The sequence below is a fragment of the Vipera berus genome (assembly GCF_964194415.1).
Source record: "Vipera berus genome assembly, chromosome: Z".
Classification (NCBI taxonomy): Eukaryota; Metazoa; Chordata; class Lepidosauria; order Squamata; family Viperidae; genus Vipera; species Vipera berus.
The window spans coordinates 120,151,535-120,173,761 of NC_138205.1; the positions used below are offsets into that span (position 1 = coordinate 120,151,535).

The 22,227-nt window shown below is 37.9% G+C and overlaps 1 protein-coding gene across 1 annotated transcript in view; it reads left to right on the forward strand.

The window, feature by feature from the left end:
• The window catches only part of LOC308679042 (double-stranded RNA-specific editase B2-like), a gene marked incomplete at both ends in the record, with an annotated part of 428,971 nt that overhangs the window by 402,660 nt on the left and 4,084 nt on the right, over nucleotides 1–22,227 (forward strand). The window contains one exon of the mRNA XM_081346277.1: nucleotides 5,828–5,942. Coding sequence (XP_081202403.1) covers nucleotides 5,828–5,942 — 115 coding nt within the window. The remainder of the gene's footprint in view (nucleotides 1–5,827; nucleotides 5,943–22,227) is intronic.

Genomic DNA, 22,227 nt, shown 5'->3' on the forward strand with positions numbered 1-22,227 from the left:
AACGCAACAGTTTTTTGAAAACAAAGAAAACCAAACCCTTTAAAAATAAAACTCTAAGGATGTTTTTTTTAATGGACTATATAATTGCATGGGAAAAATAATAATATTTCCCCTTGATTCATTCTGTATTAAAAAAAATGGTTACCCATAGTAAGAAGTTAGCAAAAAAGACAAAATCTGTTCTCTGGTGTTCCCCTTTTCTTGCTATTTTATCACAAGGTTAAACTCCCAGTACTTCCCCTTTTCCTATTCTAGAGTGTAAGTTTAACAGTATAATTAAACAAGTGCCTTTTTTGAAGAGTATCATGGCTTATGCTTCATTTAGCACAACAATGTGGTATTAAGGGAATTGGCAATGTTCAGTCTTACAAGCACATCATGAGAGAAAGAAATTAAATGTCCAAGGATTGGACCTATCCCAGCTTCTATATGGAATTTATTTCTCTTTTTGTGCCAATTTCCACTCTAGGCATCAAGGTTATCATCAGATTCAATGGAGTCTACGGTATAAGGATTTTCCTTGTGGAATGTCATTGCTTTGTACTAGAGCACAAGAAAATGCTTTGTTCAGTCTCAGTCATTTAGAACAGGGGTCCCCAAACCCTAGTTTGTGGACCGGTACCAGGCCATGGCATGCCAGCAACCGGTCTGCACAAACAAGCAAAGCCCCATCCATGGGATGCAGGCAGCACACAAAACCGTGCACTCTCTGACCCATGGAAAAACCTTTCTCCATGGATTGGTCCCTGGTGCCTAAAAGGTTGGGGACCTCTGATTTTGAACCATGAAAAATCTTTTATTTGAAATACTGGTGTGTTGATGCAAATGATAGTAAGTTAAATGGATTACCAATCTGATAAATAAAGAGACTCTATTTGGCCTAGTAGTTAAACTGCTGGCCTAGAAACCAGGAGATTGTGAGTTCTAGACCCACCAAGTGGATGGCTTTGGTCCAGTCACTTACTGTCAACCCAACCCATCTGATAGAGTTGTTGTTGTTGTGGGGAAAATAGGAGGAGGATATGTTTGCCGTCTTGGGTTATTTGTGAACAGGCAGGATACAAACAAACAAAATAAATTAATAGTTGGATGAACAATAAGCAATGAGGACCCAGATTGTTGGGGGCAATAAGCTGACTTTGTAATAATGCCGCTTGGGGGTGTGTGTGAAAGCCCTAATAGGCAGGCATATACATAGAATGAAGGCTACTGCTAAGCTTGTAAGCCGCCCTGAGTCTTCGGAGAAGGGCGGGATATAAATGGAATTAAAATAAAATAAAAATAAAAACTTCCCCAAATGCTAGCTCTGGCCACCTACAACAGAGGTCCCCACCCCACAGGTCCTAACCCACTGCCTGGCCATGACCTGTTCAGAACTGGATTGCAGAAGCAGTGGGTGAGTACATGCACAGCGGGATGGCAAGCGCACACAACGCTTGCACAAATGGAGCTGCGCATGCATACACTTGTTTGCCATTCATGCAGCACCATCATCCACTGGTCTGCAAAACTGGAAAGGTTGGAGACCACTGATCTATAAGATAACATAAATTCTTCCTATAAAGACAGATTTGTGTTTAATTTTCTGGCTCAAAAGCCATATCTTGGCCTTGCTCTATGCTTTCAAAATCTAAGAATATCAGAAAGATTTTGCTAAAGCAAGAAAATATTTTTGGCCTTTTCTTTTGGCAAGACAGAAAAAAGGATTTAAATGGTGATAGACTTCATAAAAAAACTCTCTGGGAGAAACAAAAGGAGGGCAGTAAGAGGTGGTGTTTCAATTTTCTAAAAAAATCCATTTGTTTTCTTCTTAGATTGTGTTCTGCTTTTCTTTAACAAACAAAGGTTATTTCTTCTGATTGTCATGCAAGGAATTTACTGATCTTTAACAATTCTCAATCTTTTCTCAGCCTAACTCTTATCATCTTTCTCTCAAGCCAAGTGGCTGTTTGGCCATGATTTGATGTCTGTGTTCATGTGCTTTGGAATTTGCTGCCAAATTCAGTGAAGAAAAGTGGGTTTCCTGGAATATCCAACTCCAGTATTAAAATGTATTTGTTCTTTCTAATGTTTTAACAATTCTTCCAGAAGCTACATGTCCCTATGAGTTAATGAATTCTTTGTAAATGTGATGCTTATAAGTAGGACACTATAGAAAAAATAATAGATCAGACTGTGAGATTAGAAAAAAATTAAAGTTATAATATTTTAATTGATTTATAGGGTTGAATCATTCTCACCTTTTTCTATGCAGGAACCCATCATAATTTCCCTTAGTGGTTAATTTTCTTTGGGTCTGACTGTCCATCATATTTGATGTTAAGAAAGAATTTCCCTGTAAATCTAGATTTTTCTCTCCTTATCCTTCAAGGCACTTCACAAGGTTATAATGATAGAATTAAAATGAAATAATTAAACACGTTACATCCCTTGACATTGAACAGTAGGAATTTTTAAAAATCAGCAACAATTAATAAACAGCAGAAGTAATTAATGAATCGCAGATTGTTTGTGTGGATCATGTCCACAAATGAGGCCCAGAACAGCCTAATATAAGGCTGAAAGTGTCTCTTCATCTATTTTGTATTGATGGATTTCCAAAGTGCCACCATTGATTACATCCATCTATCTGTGTGTGTCTTAAGTATTTCAGTTAGCAGATAGTACTGTTAGTATTCTTAGACAAATTCTCCATAGAAATCTTTAAAGTCCAAACCCTGTAATTCAAACTCACCCAAAATTGAACAGCTGCCCAAATAAGTAGTAACAAAATGCTTGATCACTTGTCAGTATATTTACCTTTGCATTTAGTGGCAGTCAAGTTTCCTGGAGCAATAAAATCTGAATGAAACCAATGAATGTCTCATGGAAGTGAAAACTGCTTTCTCTAGACAAGACTGGAAATTAGACATTAAGTTCATACCATCAACTTCTGGAGGCAGACTTACAATAGGTCTACCACAGAGTGGGCGAGAACAGCTACTACAAGATTATCTCTTGGTAAATAGCAGATTGACTACTGTATTACAAGAGAGTGGATAAGAAGGTCGTAGTTATTGACCATTACAAAACCTCCACATGGATTAATCATCAGTACATGACAATTGTTAGGCTTTGAAGGTATCCTGTAATAGCAATTTCTCTGTGGCTATTGAAGTTCCTCAGAACATTCTCTCTTCCCATCTCTAGCACCATAACTGAAATAATCTCTGTAAACACAGTTACAAGAATTATTGGCTATGGATGGATCAATACACCTACCTTATTCTTCAAACCCAACACATCCTACACTTAGAATCATAATTCAGATTGACAAGCTATATAGATTCAGATCCCTATAGACTGAACAGTTTCTCTCTGTTGCCTCTCCAGTTTATCTTGATAGCATACTAAAAATCAGACAGGACAAAACTTCCATCTTCTTCAGCCTCTTAAGTAAAACATGCTCATTATTAAATCATGGCTGATTCATGTCTTGTTGCAAACCTATTCAGCGTTACATAGCCTCACCATAAAAGCAAAGGGTTGTTTGACCTGACTGATCAACATAATGTGTTTAGGAGAAGGTGGAATAAATATGGAGGTTTTGGAGCCTGATTTTTCCCAATTATTGTATCCTAATTGCATTCTCATGTCCCTTTTCCAGTATACATATGTATGTTGATTCCTTTCCCTTTTTCCATAGGCTTCTTTCATAGATTATTGAAGTCTATAAAACAAAACATTTCAAGCAGTTGAAAGGTGTTGCAAATGAGACATGTTTAAGAACCACAATGGACAGCTATAGTCATGGAGAATTGACGGCAAATAAGTTTGCGTTCTGTTGTCTATGCACTGGAAGGAGAGATCATATCTTACTGCTCTGAGATGGGTGATGATTACATTCACTTTAAAAAGACATGGGGAGAAGGAGGGAGAATCGGGGAGATGTCAACAGGAAAAAGAATGCATTACATCTGTGCAGGCACGGCTTGTTCCTCATACTGTGACAGCAAGACAGCTTTTCTGTATTTATTTACAGCAAAGCTTAATAATTAATGAACACTTATTATTATATCTGCTCTAAAACCATATGGCATGCAGGATGTGAACAAATCTTTTGAGACAAAGCACTCAGTGGAAGCGTGTTCTGATTTTGCTACTTTTTCTTAGAGCAGAAGGCGAGGTGCTTTCAACGCATGGAGTGTTTACTTGCAGGTCTTCATTTAAATAGGCTTCTGTTCTTTTTCTGCTCAGGCTCTTGCTTCGACAAATTGCTGGCAAGTATTAGCTAGATCTTACATCTATGGGACTTAGGAGAAGCAGTGAAGTCAGTGGGATGCTAAAAAGTTAGAGATGGCATCTGCTCAGCTACATGGCAGATCAAAGCCATGGCATATGTGTCTTTTTCCCCCTCTACACAATCCAGAAATAACTACGGTATTTAAGTGTGTGGTCTAGGAAGACATCAATCAATTCTAGTAGGTTAGACCCATAATAGACATGTGGTAAGCAGTCAGAACATAAATTTATCAAAACAGAAACACAAAACGATCTCAGTCACCAGTTCTTGGATTAAGTAGCTGTATTCAGAAGCTACAACCATGCTAGATAGTGTGTAGTACATTGAATTGAGTAATGAATTTCTCCTTAGAGAAATAGGAATTGGGTTGGTGGCAAGACTTTGCCCTAAAAAATGAGCAAATGTTTTTCAGCTTAAAAATCATATGCTACTATAAAATTATTAGCTTATATATATTGTCAAAAAACTATGTGTTGTTTTTAACTACTGTGAGCATCAAACATCTGCTTCCCTGTTTTGTAATCATTTTTAAATGCAAGAATCTCAGGGATTAGATGATCGTCAAGGACTCTCCTTTAGCCATATTAAAGATGCTGTTGGTTTCATTCGCTATTTTACAGGTAGTCCTCCACTTACAACCATTTATTTAGTAACTGTTCAAAATTACAATGGTACTGAAACTGGCAACTGGCAACTGACTCCTATTTATGATGGTTGCAATGTCTCAAAGCCATGTGACCTCCTTCTGACAAGCAAAGTCAATGGGAAAGCCAGATTCACTTAATGACTTAACATCTATACTGATTCATTTAATAATTGTGGCAAGAAAGGTCATAAAACGGGGCACAATTCATTTGACAAATGTCTCACTTAGCAACAGATAATGTTGGGCTCAATTGTGGTTGTAAGTCGAGGACTATTTTTACTTTATTTTAGCCTTAATTCAGGATCAGCCTTTTTTTGTTGTATCTTTATAGGTCCATGAAATAAATGACAGGTCTGTTGAAAAACAGGCAACAACCATGGCTAGATAAATATTATTTTACTTGTTTGTTAGTTCTATTTCTATAGCCGCCTACCTCGGTCAATGACTCTTTAGTTAGCTGTATTCTGTACTGAGGAAATAGCTTGTGTATGCAGTGTGTAACATCTAAAGGAGTGAAAACAAACTCAAACCAACACTAAGTTACAACAAATTATGGCCAGAATGCAAGTGAAATGAAAGAAAATGAATTGGCTGACAATGGTTTGATAGGCAATCACAATCTGAAAAATGTCAGTAGGATTAAGGAAAGACTGTTAATCGTGCAGTGCAGCTTACCAGCCATGTTGCAGTGGCTGCCTGTTCTATTTCAGGACAATCCTCAGTTTGACGGTATTTTCTATTTGCAAGCCAGGTGAATGCAAAGAGATGAGTTGCACGGTTTATTATTCTTTGTAATTAGTGGCACAAGCTGTTATGAGTAAAGAAGAAAACTTGAAGATGCAGTCCACTGCTTTGGTCATGCCAAGTTAATAGAACGGCTTCTGGTTATATCTTTCCAGGAATTTGCTGATTCTGTGTACCAAATAATTACAGAGAAATTTCAGGAGGTGACGGATAACTTTGCTGCCCTTCATGCATGTCACAGATCCCTTGCAGGAATTGTAATGACTAGAGGTAAGCATCCAATTTTCTTGCTTTTTGCTTAGCCTATAGTTTTATTTATTTTAAGAAAAGCCCATCCATTGATTACCCTAGATCAGACATGCCAAACTCACGATGTCATGTGGTGTCACACGACGTATCGGAGCTTTTTCCCCATTGCCGGCAATGGGGTGGGCACGGTTTCCTCGTGACGCGTCTGGCCCGTGGGCCAGCAGTTTGACACCCCTGCCCTAGATAATTGAATATAAATAATATCATTCTATCTGCACTTAGTAATTAAAAGTGTGAGAGAGATGGTAACACTATTCTGAAATTCAGTGCAGTCATTGCTGTAGTTACAATATTAAGTTCATCAGTCTGAATCTCCAGTAAGCTGTGAAGCTTTTAAGTTGAACTCTCCCAAGCTGCTTTGAGCTTCTCATAATACAGCAGGAAAGTGAGATAATGTGCTTTAAATAAGCATATAAATAAAGCATATAAGCACTTCCCCCCGTTTTATAATGTTATGGTGAAGATAAAGTCCCATTTCAGAGGAATGATGGGATGCAAATGTCTTCCTTTTCCGGTCATTAAAGCAGCCATGTCCTGTGCAGCACTTATGCATCTTTTTCAAAAGCTGTTTCAGTTTATGTGTTCATGTGTTTTTAACTCCACCCAAGGAACTGCTAGTAAAGCAAAGGAGCTGAACATACGTACACATGTGGAGACTGTGGGGATGATCTTCAAAACAGCCATACAGATCCTGCAAAAGCTGTGGCTATTCTAATTATTCCAAGAGGCATTTCCTGCATGCTAATATGTTTTATACCTATTTAATTTTTTAAAAAATAACCCAAAACAATTTTCCTCAGCGCATAAATTAGTCAGGGCGCCATCTGCAAAAAATCAGAATTATTTGTAAAGTTGCAACATAGAGGTGTTTAACTGACAGTTTATAAAATAGCTTCTGCCTGCCATCTGCCTAAATCATCACCCTTATAATTTCAATTTATTAATTCCAGTCTGGGATAATAGAGAATAAATCCACACCATCTTCTTTCCAAATCCTTTGATTCTTAGTTTATGTGTGTAAAAGTATTCCTTGACTTACAACAGTTCATTTAATGATTATTTGAAGTTACAATGCCACTGAAAAAATGACTTATAACCATTTTTCACACTTACAGCTATTAGAGCATCCCCATGGTCATGTGATCTAAATTCAAATTCTTGGCAACTGACTCATGACAGTTGCAATGTCCTGGGGTGATGTAATCCCCTTTTGCAAACTTCTGATGATCAAAGTCTATGAGGAAGCCAGATGCTTAGCAATAGAAATTTTGAGCTCAGTTGTGCTCATAAGTTGAGGACTACCTGTATTCACATTCAGACATCCATAGGCATTTTTTTAACTAACTCTTTACCAAACTGTTATTCCTATAATTATTTCATTTATATTTTCTGCTAGGGAAATATCATCTCATAGCAGTTAATTCAGGTACAGAAAGGTGCTGGTAGAAATAATTATCTTTCTCATACATATGCTTTATTGAATACTGGTACTACATCAGTAAGGATATTACCTTAACATCTATTCTAGCTGCAAACAGAAATATATTCTTTGGCTGACAAAGCCTATCATTGGGATTGTGCTACAGCATACCACTTTGGGGTGTCTGTAAAGTATTAAAAAGTGTACACATCTATGGGGATTGAGGTTTCGCCTGTTTTTGTGTGCAGCAAACATTAAAAACTGTCACATTTTGATCACATCATCATGATTGCCATCTTGATTTTTTTAACCATATCCTGCAGATATCCATGATAGAACTATGAGTCTAATTTCCTATCTTTTATTATGGCTTTTCAACAGTTTAAAAATGGCATTTTTCATTATGCCCTAGAATTGCATAGATGAAATGTAGGAGCAGGATCTGATTCCAGCTGGGTTTCCCCCCCCCCGCCTTTTCCTACATAAAGTTTGATTTCAACTCCAGAGTATAAAGGCTTGAAATAGTGTATTAAATGTAGACTGTAACCTCATATGCATATGTTTAGAGTTTGACAGACAATTTTTCAGAGAAAGCAGGAGGTATCCAATGCATATTCAGAGGAGCTTGCTAAATTATCTGGAACAAACTGGCATTATGCTGTAGATTTAGGCTATACGATATGTTAAACTGCTAGCGGCTCCAGCTAGATCACTAGACAGAGGTGAACCAGACTAAACAAAAGTACCTACTCCTCAACATAACATTCCTTGTCAGATTGGAGAACTCAACTCAAGAATGCAGTGAAAACTAGCTGGTTATCTTGAACCAACTCTTGGTTTAGGAGAAGCCAGTTCTAAATACCTATTCCAGGGTAAGAAATCACAGAATAGTGAGAACCTCCAAGATACATATAGGCAAACACTGAGGTCCTTGCTGAAGAAGGCACTTCTGGAGAAAATGACAGGTCAACAATCTGCTGCTATAACATATAAGCACAGAAAAAAGCAGAATCAATCCTCACTAGAAGGGATGTCCCCTATTTGGCTTTTTGATCGAATTTCACCTGTAAAGATCACTCAGTTTATAGGAAAAACAGTACTGTCAGCAACTGGAAGTGAAGATGTGCTAAAGTGCTCAGTTATAGGAGAGAGCACCTTATGAATTAATACTTTGGTTCATCCTAGTGAGTTTACAGCCAAAACAGCTTAATGTGTCTCAGCAGAGAGTCATTCATTCATTCATTGGTTTATTCCTGCAGGAACTGAGGAGACACTCAGTGCTTCATGCAACAAAGCTGTAGGCTTCAGTGTGAAAGGCTCATATCTGAAAGCAGCTCATATCTGGAAATTCTCTTGAACCTGTTAAACAGTTAGCTATCCTTCTGCATTGAATCTTGGTCTGACTGAATTCTCTAATCCAAGGGTCCCCAACCACCGGTCCATGGACTGGTATCGGGCCAGCAACCAGTCTGCACAAACAAACTAAGCCCCATCTGTGGGAGGCAGGCATCACACAAAACCACACCCCCTCAGGTTCACGGGAAAACTTCTCTTCTGTGAGTTAAGGAGAAGTGGGTGGAGGGGCACAGTAGCTAAGTCCTTGCTGACTGGACCCTCTTTGCTTTTAAACTGCCAGAGGTTGCTGGGAAAAGCTACAAAACTGTGAGTTAAGGAGAAGTGGGTGGAGGGGCACAGTAGCTAAGTCCTTGCTGATTGGACCCTCTTTGCTTTTAAACTTATATAACTAAACTTATATAACTTAAACTTATAAACTTATATAACTAAAAATCAAAAACAGCAGCGGTACATTCAGGGCAAGTGCATCTGAGATTCGTTGTAACTCAGCATGTCTGGCTTAGTTCAGTGCAACACTTGTTTTGCAGCTGTCTTTTGCAGTACCCTTTTAAAACTTGGAAACTGTCCTATCTGTAAACAAATCACTCGTCTACAAGGACAGATTATTTATCTAGGGTCTGTAATCTGTGCTCTTCAGGCAGAAATTAGGTGTCCAGTTCATCCCTTCTACCCTATTGAGCCTCCGTGCTATCAGCCCCCTCTACCACAAAGATCCTGCAGGAGAAGGGCAGTGTGGACAACCGTGGGATCTGGCAGGGTGAGATCTGTGAACCATAAACCCAAAGCTTTTGCTGTGTCCCTGCACAACAGATACAGTGCCCTTGCTGACCTTAACAGGGACATTGAGGAGACAGGTAAAGGTATCTGTGATAATAACTCAAATAAGCAGGGGATCGTGGTCCAAGATGAAAAACTTGTTTTCGACAGGGAGAAGTGTGAATCTGGTATTACACACCAGTCATGCAAGAACAGAAAGGCATCCAAAAAGAGAAGCCACCTTCTGGTTGGTGATTCAATTATAAGGGATGCAAATTTAGGAAAGGACACAGAGGTTTTGAAAGAGGTCAGGTGTCTTCCAGGTGCTACTGCCAGCAGGGACAAGAAGCGTATTTCTAAAATAATCAAGAATGCCAGCAAGGACTGTGATGTGGAGGCTATTGTACATCTTGGCACTAATGATCTGTCCCAAAAAGATGTACTCTCTGTGCAGAATGATTTCCAGAGCTTGGGGCAGGAACGTAGCAGAATAGGCTGTAGGCTTACTTTTTCAGAGGTTTTACCAGTGTATAAGGAGCAAATTGGAAAAGGCCAGCATATAGCAGAATTTAATATGTGGCTAAAGGAGTGGTGTAAAGGAGAAGGCTTTGGTTATATTAGTCACGATGTCTGTAGCTGGTCCAATGAAAGAATGTATAAAAGAGATGGTCTGCATCCATCCAAGAAAGGGACTGAGTTACTTGGCAATAAAATCACAGCTTTTTTGGAGGAACATTTAAACTAAATAATGGGGATAGTGAGTTAATTGATACAGAACATCACTGTCCCCGGCAATCTAAGAAAATAGGGAAAGCCAGGCACCACACAAGTTACGCAGCAAGTAAACACAGGGTCAGTCATAAAGGACTCAAATGTCTATACACTAATGCACAGAGTATGAACAGTAAGCAGGGTGAACTAGAAATTCAGGTAAATGAGGGCAGATATGATATTGTTGCCATTTCGGAAACATGGTGGGACGAAACCTACAAATGGAACACACAGCTAGAGGGATTTAAACTATTTAAAAGAAACAGACTAAACAAAAGAGGAGGTGGAGTTGCTATATATATAAGAAATAACTTTATCTCTACAGAAATAGAACACAACAATGACGAAAACTGTAAACTTGAATGCATTTGGGTCAATATAAAAGGGGGGGGAAATGACATTGCCATAGGTGTATACTATAGGCTGCCCAACCAAGCAGAGGAAATAGATGAACTTTTTGCTAGTCAGCTAACTAAGGTATGTAAGAAGCACATCACAACAGTAATGGGGGACTTCAATTACCCTGATATCAACTGGGAGACAAACTCTGCACCAAGTGGAAGATCAAACAGATTCCTGTCAAACCTAGCAGAAAACTTTCTCTCCCAAAAAGTAGAGAAGGGAATTAGGGGATTAGCCATATTGGATTTAATTCTCACTAACAGAGATGAAATGATAGAAGGTGTCGAAGCCACAGGAACCTTGGGGGGAAAGTGATCATGCAATATTGGAATTCAACATTCTGGAGGCACAAGCAATAGAACACAGCCAAACTAGAGTCTTGGACTTTAAAAGAGCTAATTTCAATAAACTTAGAGAGACCATGGGAAGAATTCCATGGATGAGAATCCTAAAGGGGAAAACAACTCAAGAAGCTTGGGAAATTTTGAAAAGTGAGATAATAAAGGCCCAGTCTAGTACAAAACCAACAAAGAAGAAAAATAACAGCTCTCAAAAGAAACCAGCATGGCTGCATAAAGAAATCTCTGATAAATTGAAAAATAAAAAGGACAAGTATAAGAATTGGAAAGAGGGGCACATAACTAAGTCAGAATATCAGCAAATAGCCCGTGCCTGCAAAGATGAAGTGAGGAAAGCTAAGGCTCAAAATGAACTAAGGCTTGCGACCAAAGTCAAAAATAACATCTGTCTTTACACAAAGGGAAAAAGCAGTCCAACCTACCAAAACCAGTGCCATAAAAAACAGAATAGAAATGCAAGTTAAGATAGGCAAGAAAATGGTAAGTGAGCACCTGTCCAGCCTAGACGAGTTCAAATCACCAGGACCAGATGGATTACACCCCAAGGTTCTCAAGGAACTGGCAGACGTGATCTCAGAACCACTGAACTATATTTTTCAAAGATCCTGGAGCACTGGGGAACTACCAGAGGACTGGAAGAGAGCTGATGTAGTTCCCATCTTCAAAAAAGGGAAAAAAATAGATCCAGGAAACTACAGACCTATCAGCCTGACCTCAATACCTGGGAAGATTCTGGAAAAGATAATCAAACAACAAATCAGCGAACACCTTGATGCGAACAAAGTTATCACTAAAAGCCAACATGGGTTTGTCAAAAACAGATCGTGCCAGACAAACCTTATTGCATTCTTTGACCAAGTGACAAAACTAGTGGACCAGAGGAATGCTGTAGATATAATTTACTTGGACTTCAGTAAGGCATTTGATAAAGTAGATCACAACCTACTACTTGATAAGATAGAAAAATGTGGGTTAGATAGCATCACCACCAGATGGATTTGTAGCTGTTTGACAGGCCGTACTCAGCGTGTGGTCCTCAATGGAACTGCATCTACATGGAAGGAAGTGTGTAGTGGGGTGCCCCAGGGCTCTGTTCTGGGCCCAGTGCTCTTCAACATCTTCATCAACGATTTGGATGAGGGGATAGATGGGGAACTCATCAAATTTGCAGATGACACCAAGCTGGCAGGAATAGCCAATACTCCAGAAGATAGGCTTAAGATACAGGAGGATCTGGACAGACTCGAACACTGGGCACTACCTAACAAAATGAAATTCAATTGTGAAAAAAGTAAGGTTCTGCATTTAGGCAGGAAAAATCAAATGCACAGGTATAGTATAGGTAGTACCTTGCTCGATAGTAGTAACTGTGAGAGAGATCTCGGAGTCCTAGTGGACAATCACTTAAATATGAGCCAGCAGTGTGCTGCAGCTGCCAAAAAAGCCAACACAGTGCTAGGCTGCATTAACAGAGGGATAGAATCAAGATCACGTGAAGTACTAATACCACTTTACTATGCCTTGGCAAGGCCACACCTGGAATACTGCATCCAGTTTTGGTCACCCCGATGTAAAAAAGATGTCGAGACTCTAGAAAGAGTACAGAGAAGAGCAACAAAGATGATTGGGGGACTGGAGGCTAAAACATATAGGGAACGGTTGCTGGAATTGGGTATGTGTAGTTTAATGAAGAGAAGGGCGAGGGGTGACATGATAGCAGTGTTCCAATATCTCAGGGGCTGCCACAAAGAAGAGGGAGCCAGGCTGTTCTCCAGAGCACCTGAGAGCAGGAGAAGAAGCAATGGATGGAAACTAGTCAAGGAGAGAAGCAACCTAGAACTAAGGAGAAATTTCCTGACAGTTAGAACAATTAATCAGTGGAACAACCTGCCTCCAGAAGTGGTGAATGCTCCAACACTGGAAGTTTTTAAGAAGAGACTGGACAGACATTTGTCTGAAATGGTATAGGGTTTCCTGCCTTAGCAGGGGGTTGGACTAGATTACTTCCAAGGTCCCTTCCAACTTATTATTATTATTATTATTATTATTATATTCACAGAACCAGTTCCTGGTGTCCAAAAGGTTGGGGACCTCTGCTCTAATCTCATGATTCTTTGTGTCTGGATTTGGCTCTGAAACTCTTGAGTAGGCATTTGACTTTGGCTCTTAATTGACTTGCTGGTTATACATTGATGTGTCTCCCTAACTGCAAGCACCCTTTTTGGTGATTTCTTTTTATAAGAAAAAGTAGGAAATCATATAAAGCCCATATCTATAGTTAAAAAGTCTGCTTTGATGTTTTCATTGGCCAAGCCTGACCTGGAATAGAATAGTTACAATAACATTTGTACTCTTGGGAAGCATATCCTTACATCCTTAAGTAGATTCCCAAATGACACCAGGAAATGCATTGAAAGTGCATTTGTGCACACAGGAAAGGGGGACTGGTTCTTCATCCATGCATCTTTCACCATTCCAGAAATTCCCCATGTGGATTGCAGTGAGAAATAGACTTATAGGACCTGATAAAGTGTGAGAGATACAAAAGAAATGAAAGGGGGGGGGGGGAGAAAGCACTGTGCTTTGTTTTCACCCACATGAGATCAAGCTCTAACCTTTGCTAGTTACAGATCCAATTTATGCATATTTCTTGTTGGACAATTGCACTTTAGAATTCAATTATTAGAAAAATAAATTTTAAAAATGGAATACTGAAATTAGTAATACCACCTTTTCTCTTAACTGGCAATTACTGACAGAATAAAGAACTGAAGTCATTCATTATGTGGCCCATCTTATTATTTTCAAATAATAAGAGTAAAAGCACTTTGCAGTGTATGCCTTTAAAGCATACACGGAAATGTCAGCACAGCAGGGGGCTGGACAGCTCCAGGCTATAACCGCTTTGGCGGGAAAGCCTGAATAGGGCGAGTCGTTGACAGCCCCAGGGCATGGTCAGCTCTGGCTGGGTTTAAATCCATTGGCCACCTGCACTGGCGGGAAGCCCAGGTTTAAATCTATTGGTCACCATTCACCTGGGCAGGTATAAAGAAATGCCAGGTAACCCCTTTGCTCCAGCTTCATTTTCTGACTCAATAAAGAAATACTACCCAGCTGAAGTGTCCGTCTCTCCGTTCAACCACGCGACATTGCACACCTCCGCACTTAACTTGGATAAAAGGTGGCAGGTATTTAAATACTGTTTTCCTATTTAAATGTAATGTATCTGGACACTTAACAATGGATAGAAATGTTTTTCTGTCTTCTTTTCTTTTTAAATGCATAATCTAAGAAATTTAGTCTTTGTCTTAGGACAAAGCAAGGATGCCTACGGCAGACTGATACACCTTGATTTTTTTTTCTCTGCATCAGAGTTCATTTTCCTCTTGCAGGCTCTCTCTTTCTCTCTTTCTATGAACCTGACAATCACTTTGATCTTAAAAGCAAGCAGGGATGCCTTTTCTATTATCTTATATGAAATAAAGATGAAGTGGACGAAAGGGGCTCTAAACAGCCATTTCATGCTGTGATAAAAGTTAGAAAATTAGAGTCCATATTGCTTGAAATGGATCTTAATCATCACTAAGTGGGGTAGCTGGAGAAAAAGTAAAAGTTGTCAATCTGTCTCCATGGATCCTTCTAGTGGTTTTAAGACTTAGAATGCAAGAACCTAAAAGGAATAAGGAATATTAATGGGCAATCTACTTCTGGCCCTTAGTGGGAAGCTGGTAAAATATGTTTGCAGAAAGAAGGAATAGTCTGTTGGTTTAAGGATCCAACCAAGATGCCTTTCAAATAAAATCAATTACACAGATAGACTTCTTTGAATTTGATTCTTATGCAGTACTAAGCAGATAGTGTGGGATTAATGGCAAAAATGAACCCTTTCCAATTTGATAATTCTTTGAACCATCATGAAATCAGCAAAATCAAACATCTTTGCACAGAACTTTTGAATGTTGAACAAAGTCTGGGAGTTCTTTCCATATGTTACAGCCATAAATTTTTAAAGATAGTCCTCGACTTACAACAGTTCATTTAGTGACCATTCAAAGTTACAACAGCAATGAAAAAAATGACTTATGACTGTTTTTCACATGACTCTTGCAGCATCCCCATGGTCAGATGATCAAAATTCACATGCTTGGCAACTGACTCATATTTATGACGTTTGCAGTGTCCCAGAGTCATGTGATCACCGTTTGAGACCTTCTGACAAGCAAAGTCCATGGGGAAGCATGTTAACAACCATGTTACTATCTTAAAAAGTGTTGTGATGGCAAGAAAAGTCGCAAAATGGGCAGAACTCACTTAACAACTGTCTCACTTAGCAACAGAAATTTTGAGCTCAATTGTGGAAATATAGCTATGAGCTTCAGATCCTCTTGTATACCAGAAAAAAATGCAAGTGTTCACCTGTCAACTATGCCTAAATTATTGTCTTATCTTTACACTTCTCCAAGTATATGAAATAAAACAGAAAACAGTCATAGGATCAAACCTATAAACAAATTTCAAATGAGTTTACCTATAACAATATATGCATTCATACAATCTTGTGTAAATTTTGACAAATGGAGATAATAGTAACCAGGGCTTTTTTTCTCATAGAACGCTCAGAACGGCATTCTGGCACCATTTTTTTGCAAAAAAAAAAAAAAGCTTTTGCACAAGCTGTGCTGCTATTGGCTTAAGCCTATTGCAGGCTTTGCTCTTTTATGACTCATGGACTTCAACTCCCAGAATTCCTAAAGTCAGCTATGCTATTGGCTTTTGGAAGCCAATAGGAATTGCTGCTGAGCTTGCCAAAAGACAAGCAAATGTTGCATAGGCAAGTTGCAGCGAAGGCAGGAATTTACACTCCTCCCTGCTCCCCAACTACACCATCTCAACTAGGTACTGTAAGTAAGGTATTATTTGCAAATAGGATATCCAAGTATGACTCAAGGAAATTTTCCCTGCATGGAGGGAGTAGTGGTTTGTTTCACTTTGTTTTACTTTTCAAATTGCTGTAGGGAAGAAATGATGATTAGAAAAAGGCAGGAAGTTATTTTTATTAGGAAGAATTTGTTTATCCTATGCTAGATCTTTGGGAGCTTAGTACCACCAGCACAGAACATTTGCTTTCTGAAACTTCATTCAAATTCAATTCCTGATAGGGGCATTTGGAAAAAAAATGTTATTTATTAAATTTATATGCTGACTATCTCACCAGGATGACTCTGAAATCAAGGAGAGGACTTGCAACTTCTGTTTGTAGTTATCCACATTTCTGCACACTAAGATAATCGGCCATTGTACAAATACAGAACCTATCATGCTTTTATATTTATATGGAACAGATACATTACCTGAAATTTTTGGAATGTGTAAAAAATTTGAACCAGCCCAGAAACTCATTTCCCATTGTTTGTGTATATAGAAAGTAAACCCTGAAATAGATTTGAAAAGAGCAAGGACTTTGATTAAATGGAAATGTTGCTAAGCATAGAACTGTTGAGTTAATTTGCAGCTGTTTCTGCTGTTTTCTTTTTATGTGCTTCTGATTTTACATCACATTTTAAAATCAGCCAAATTGAATAGGAATAAGATTGTGACTGAAAGAATACTAATTCTGAAATATAGTAAATATCTTTAACAAGTAACGTTAAATTTAGCTTTAGTGTAATTTGCTTGTTTACTGTAGCTAAAACTGGAAATTATATTTCTAAAGCATTAGTTTGGATCATTGGAAAGAAAAAAGATTTAATATTTATGATTCAAAAATATAAATATGTGAGAAACATGTTTTTAAAGACCTTTGCAGCTTGTTCTCATATATACCCTACCACAAAGGAATAACTAAAATTATGAAATTTAGAATCTACCAAGCTTCCCTCCCATGGACAGAAGACAATCCATGGGAAATGTGAATCTGTAGCTTTAGCAGCAATAATAAATCTAATTATGCTATTCATATTTAAGTAAGCCAAACCCTGGAGCAGTGGTAGCAATCTTCTATCACAATGGCAAGCCCTTTAAGATTATATATTGTTAATCATATAAGTGAAGAAATGAGGAAAACTGTGGTTAAAGAAATTGTTTGATCCAATAATAAAATTTCATTGATAATTGATGAATCAATCACAATAAGCAAAAAAATCTAACCTCATAGTATTTGTTCGATGCTGTATTGAGGGTATGGGAATGAATTCACCAGTAAATTTGTTTTTGGACTTGGTAGAACTTGAAAAAGTAACAGAAGAAGGAATATTTGATTCCTTACTCCAATGTCTTTACTCTTATGGGATGAGAGAAGATTATTTGAAAAAATATTTGATTTTTCTGGCATGCGATGGCGCTGCTGTGATGATGGGATGTAAAAGTGGAGTGAAAAAATTGCTGTCAGAACATTTTCCTTCTATTATAGTTTGGCATTGTGCTAATCACAGACTAGAATTATCAGTAGGTGATGCTGCCAAGGAAACTTCAGGAATAAATAGATTCCAATAAACTGTATGTCATATATACCATGCTTCACCAAAGAATAACAGAGAGTTGCATTCATGTGCAGAATTACTGGGGACTGAGCTGCTGAAAATTGGAAGAATTTTAAGTACCCGATGGGTGTCATCTAGTATGCGTACAGTTTTGGCTGTATGGAATAATTTTGAATCTCTTGTGTATCATTTTGAACAAGCAATGCATGATCCTACAAGAGATAAAAATGATAAATGCACTTATGATGGCTTGAAAAGAAAAATAACATCTACAGAATTTTTATTGGACCTAGGATTGATGTGTGACGCTCTCCAAGAATTAGATTTAGGTTTGGATCTACAGGACTGCAAATAAGAAAATAAAAATACTGGTACTAGTTTTTGAAGAAAGAAGACAGAACTTTGGGCCCTATTATAAATGTGCTGTTGCTGCTGTAAGTGATCTTCGCTTTCGTGGAGTTTTACTTCACAAAAGAGATTCAAAAAAGGATCCTCCCATTGACCCAAGTATATTTTATACAAAATTGAAAGAATTAATTGAAAAAAGATTACTTGATAGCAAAGACGATGAGTTGGCATATTGGTCTCACGTACTTGATCAAAAACATTGGCCTGAAGATGTTAATACTCAACTAACTTTTGGAGAAGTGGAAATTAGAAACTTATCAATCAGACTGCAACTAAATGAAAGAGAAATGATTCGTGGATTCCGTGAATACATTCTCGAAAAGACATATCCAGAAAAACTGTTGCATTTGATACGGACTCTGAATACCATTCCTATTTCTTCAAGTCAACGTGAACGTGGATTTTCACAGATGAATCTAATTGCCACCCCAACAAGAGCTTTGTTGAAGACTAAGACAATTTCAGCACTTTTGTTCATCAAACTTGTTGGAACACCTCTGAGACTTTTCGATCCTTCAAAGTACGTTGATCTGAGGTTACTCAGAGGACAACATTCAGCCATAGATACTAAGAGCAAGGAAAGGAGTCAAGAAGATTTGCCAGATGTGAATTGGAAAAAATTTGGAATTTTCTATAAACATTTGCCTTAAATACAATAAATTAAATGTATGTTAAGAATTGAATATATAATTGTTTAATTATATAAATAAATATATAAATAAAATTATATAAATAAAAGATTAACAAGATGAGAGTTCCGGCACCTTTTTTTTTAGAAAAAAAGCCCTGATAGTAACAATAATGATCCACAATACATGTGCAGAATTTGACATGAACTCACCATTACAGCCGCGTTCTCAGTCTGATGCTCTTGAGATAGGTTGACTGCTGGCTGGACACTTGGGAGTAAGGCTATTTATGATGTATGTACAAAAAAACCCTGTCCCTCTATAGCTACATAAATCTCAGACACAGACATTTACAAATTACCTGGAACAAATAGCACATGAATGGATTCATGTTCTATCAGTGGCTTATTTAACTGTGGAAAGAAATCTTTTAGCACTGGGTATCTACATAATTTTTCAATTTGCCATAGGACCCAAATGATGCAAATTAGGATCACTGTAAGTAAGTAAAATTCAAGATAGATAGAGGTGGTAATCTAAACCAGGCCCTTAGAGCACTCTAAGGAAGTCTTTCAGATCAGTTGACATCTATGGGGCTGCAAATATGCAATCTATATATTTGTCCACACCAGGAATTTTTTTTTATTTTTTTTTTGCCCATAATACATTGAACAAGGCAGAAGCAGACTCTTGGAAACACTTTTTTCCCTTGTTCACAGCAGGAAGCCAAGGTAACGAACCATGGAAATTAGAACAAGAAAGGAATGCTAAGTCATCACATTTATGTATCTGTCAGTACCCAATTACTCCCTATAGTGCATTCTGGAGTGGCTTTCCTTTCTGCATCAAATTTATATCATGTAGATCTCCTCTGAGAGATCTATTCATTCTAAATTTCTTTAGTTGTTAATAATGATTCTGTTCTGTTCTTTGCCTTTCTATTTTTCTGCTTATGGTCTTTATTTAAGCATTCTTCATATCATCATTCATACTATCCTGAACAATGCCTAATGTCTGATCTCTTGGTTTATACCTCTCAGAGTCTGGCAGGCAATTATATATATATATATATATATATATATATATATATATATATATATATATATATATATATATATATATATATATGTATGTATGTATGTATGTATGTATGTATGTATGTATGTATGTATGTGTATATATATATATATATATGTTTTCGTAGATTTTCGTATACTGTATATATATATATACCGTATATATATATATATATATATATATATATATATATATATATATATATATATATATATATATATATATATATATGTGTGTGTGTGTGTGTGTGTGTGTGTGTGTATGTGTGTGTATGTATGTATGTATGTATGTATGTATATATATATATATATATATATGTGTGTGTGTGTGTGTGTGTGTGTGTGTGTGTGTGTGTGTGTGTGAAGTATTTGTCAAGGCTTTTTGAATGCACCTTGCTAATTAACTCTTTCATTCCTGTTTTGGCCTAACTCAAGGCTTATCCACAGGATATAGTCAACTTATGACAGCTCATTATTTGTGCAAATTATTCAAATTGCTAATAAAGAATTTTGGGAGGCTGAGATATATATATATGTGTGTGTGTGTGTGTGTGTGTGTGTGTGTGTGTGTATGTATATGTATATGTATATGTATGTATGTATGTATTCCCAGTGCTTTTTTTGTAAAAGAAAAAGGTGCCGGAACTCACACATGTCATACAACCCGCCTTGCCTACCCTACAAGTTTCCATCCGGAACTTCATTCTGAGCATTCTATGACAAAAAAAGCCCTGTGCATTCCCCATTATTTCAAGCTTTTCTCTTTTGAATCTCTTCTTCACATGAAAATGTTTGATCAATTCTATTGCCATTCTGATTTTATACCTGATTTGTCCACTCTGGTCATATTGGGGTCACATGATCCTTAGTCCTCTCCTAATTAGACATGAAGTAAAGCATACACAGTGAAATAAATGGGAAAGCCAAATTCAGAATTTCCTCTGTCATGAACGAGAGGACAGAAAGCCCGAATTAGCCTATGTTTCTGTTTATGATATCATCTACTTATTTCTCTCTCAACATCCTGAGTCTTCTTTTGTTGTTGTTAGTTGCGAAGTCGTGTCCGACCCATCGCGACCCTATGGACAACATTCCTCCAGGTCTTCCTGTCCTCTACCATCTTCTGGAGTCCATTTAAGCTCACGCCTACTGCCTACTGTGGCAAGTCCTTAAAGAGATGGGCGTACCAGACCATCTTATTTGTCTCTTGAGAAACCTATATGCGGACCAAGAAGCAACAGTGAGAACTGGACACGGAACCACTGATTGGTTCAAAATTGGGAAAGGAGTTCGGCAAGGCTGTATACTGTCGCCTTGCCTATTTAACTTATATGCAGAGCACATCATGAGAAAGGCAGGGCTAGATGAATCAAAAGTTGGAATTAAGATTGCAGGAAGAAACATCAACAACCTAAGATATGCAGATGATACCACTCTAATGGCAGAAAGTGAAGAGGAACTAAAGAGCCTCTTGTTGCGAGTGAAGAAGGAGAGTGCAAAACTTGGGTTGAAACTAAACATTAAGAAAACCAAGATCATGGCATCTGGCCCTCTCAATTCCTGGCAAATAGATGGGGAAGAAATGGAGGTAGTGACAGATTTTATTTTCCTGGGCTCCAAGATCACTGCAGATGGGGACTGTAGCCAAGAAATTAAAAGACGCTTGCTCCTCGGGAGGAAAGCAATGGCAAATCTAGACAGCACACTAAAAAGCAGAGACATCACCCTGTCAACAAAAGTGCGTATAGTCAAGGCTATGGTCTTCCCAGTTGCAATGTATGGCAGTGAAAGTTGGACCATAAGAAAGGCTGAGCGCCAAAGAATTGAAGCCTTTGAACTATGGTGCTGGAGAAGACTCCTGCGAGTCCCTTGGACTGCAAGGCGATCAAACCGGTCAGTCCTAGAGGAGATCAACCCTGACTGCTCTTTAGAAGGCCAGATCCTGAAGCTAAAACTCAAATACTTTGGCCACCTAATGAGAAGGAAGGATTCACTGGAGAAGAGCCTAATGCTGGGAAAGATTGAGGGCAATAGAAGAAGGGGACGACAGAGAATGAGGTGGCTGGATGGAGTCTTCTTTATTATTACTATTACTATTGTTGTTGTTGTTGTTTGCCACCCATCTCGTTTTCAAATGTCTTTGAGCAGCTTACAACATTAAAAGCAATAAAACGAATAAAAAGAATAAAAATAGAATTACAATACAAGTGAAGCCTTTTTTGCCTCTTTTTGAAAGCCTCCAGTGATGGAGCCCCCACAACTTCTGAAGACAAGCTATTCCATTGGTTGATTGCTCTCACCATTATTAAATTTCTCCCTAGTTCTAGGTTGCTTCTCTCCTTGGTTAGCTTCCAATTGTTTTTTTTTTGTCTTGTCTTTTGGTGCTTTGGGAAATAGTTTAGAACAGCAAATGTTCTAATCACATCTGAATGAGATACTGCCCCACAAACTTTCTATTATTGTCCTCACTTCTTCTAAAAAATTAGGGAGTTGCTTCTCAGCACTAAAAGCTTCAGGATATTGTCTTTCTTTTCCATTATAAAAGTGGACTCTATTTTGTCTCTGCATTGTCTGCCACACTCTTTCAGAT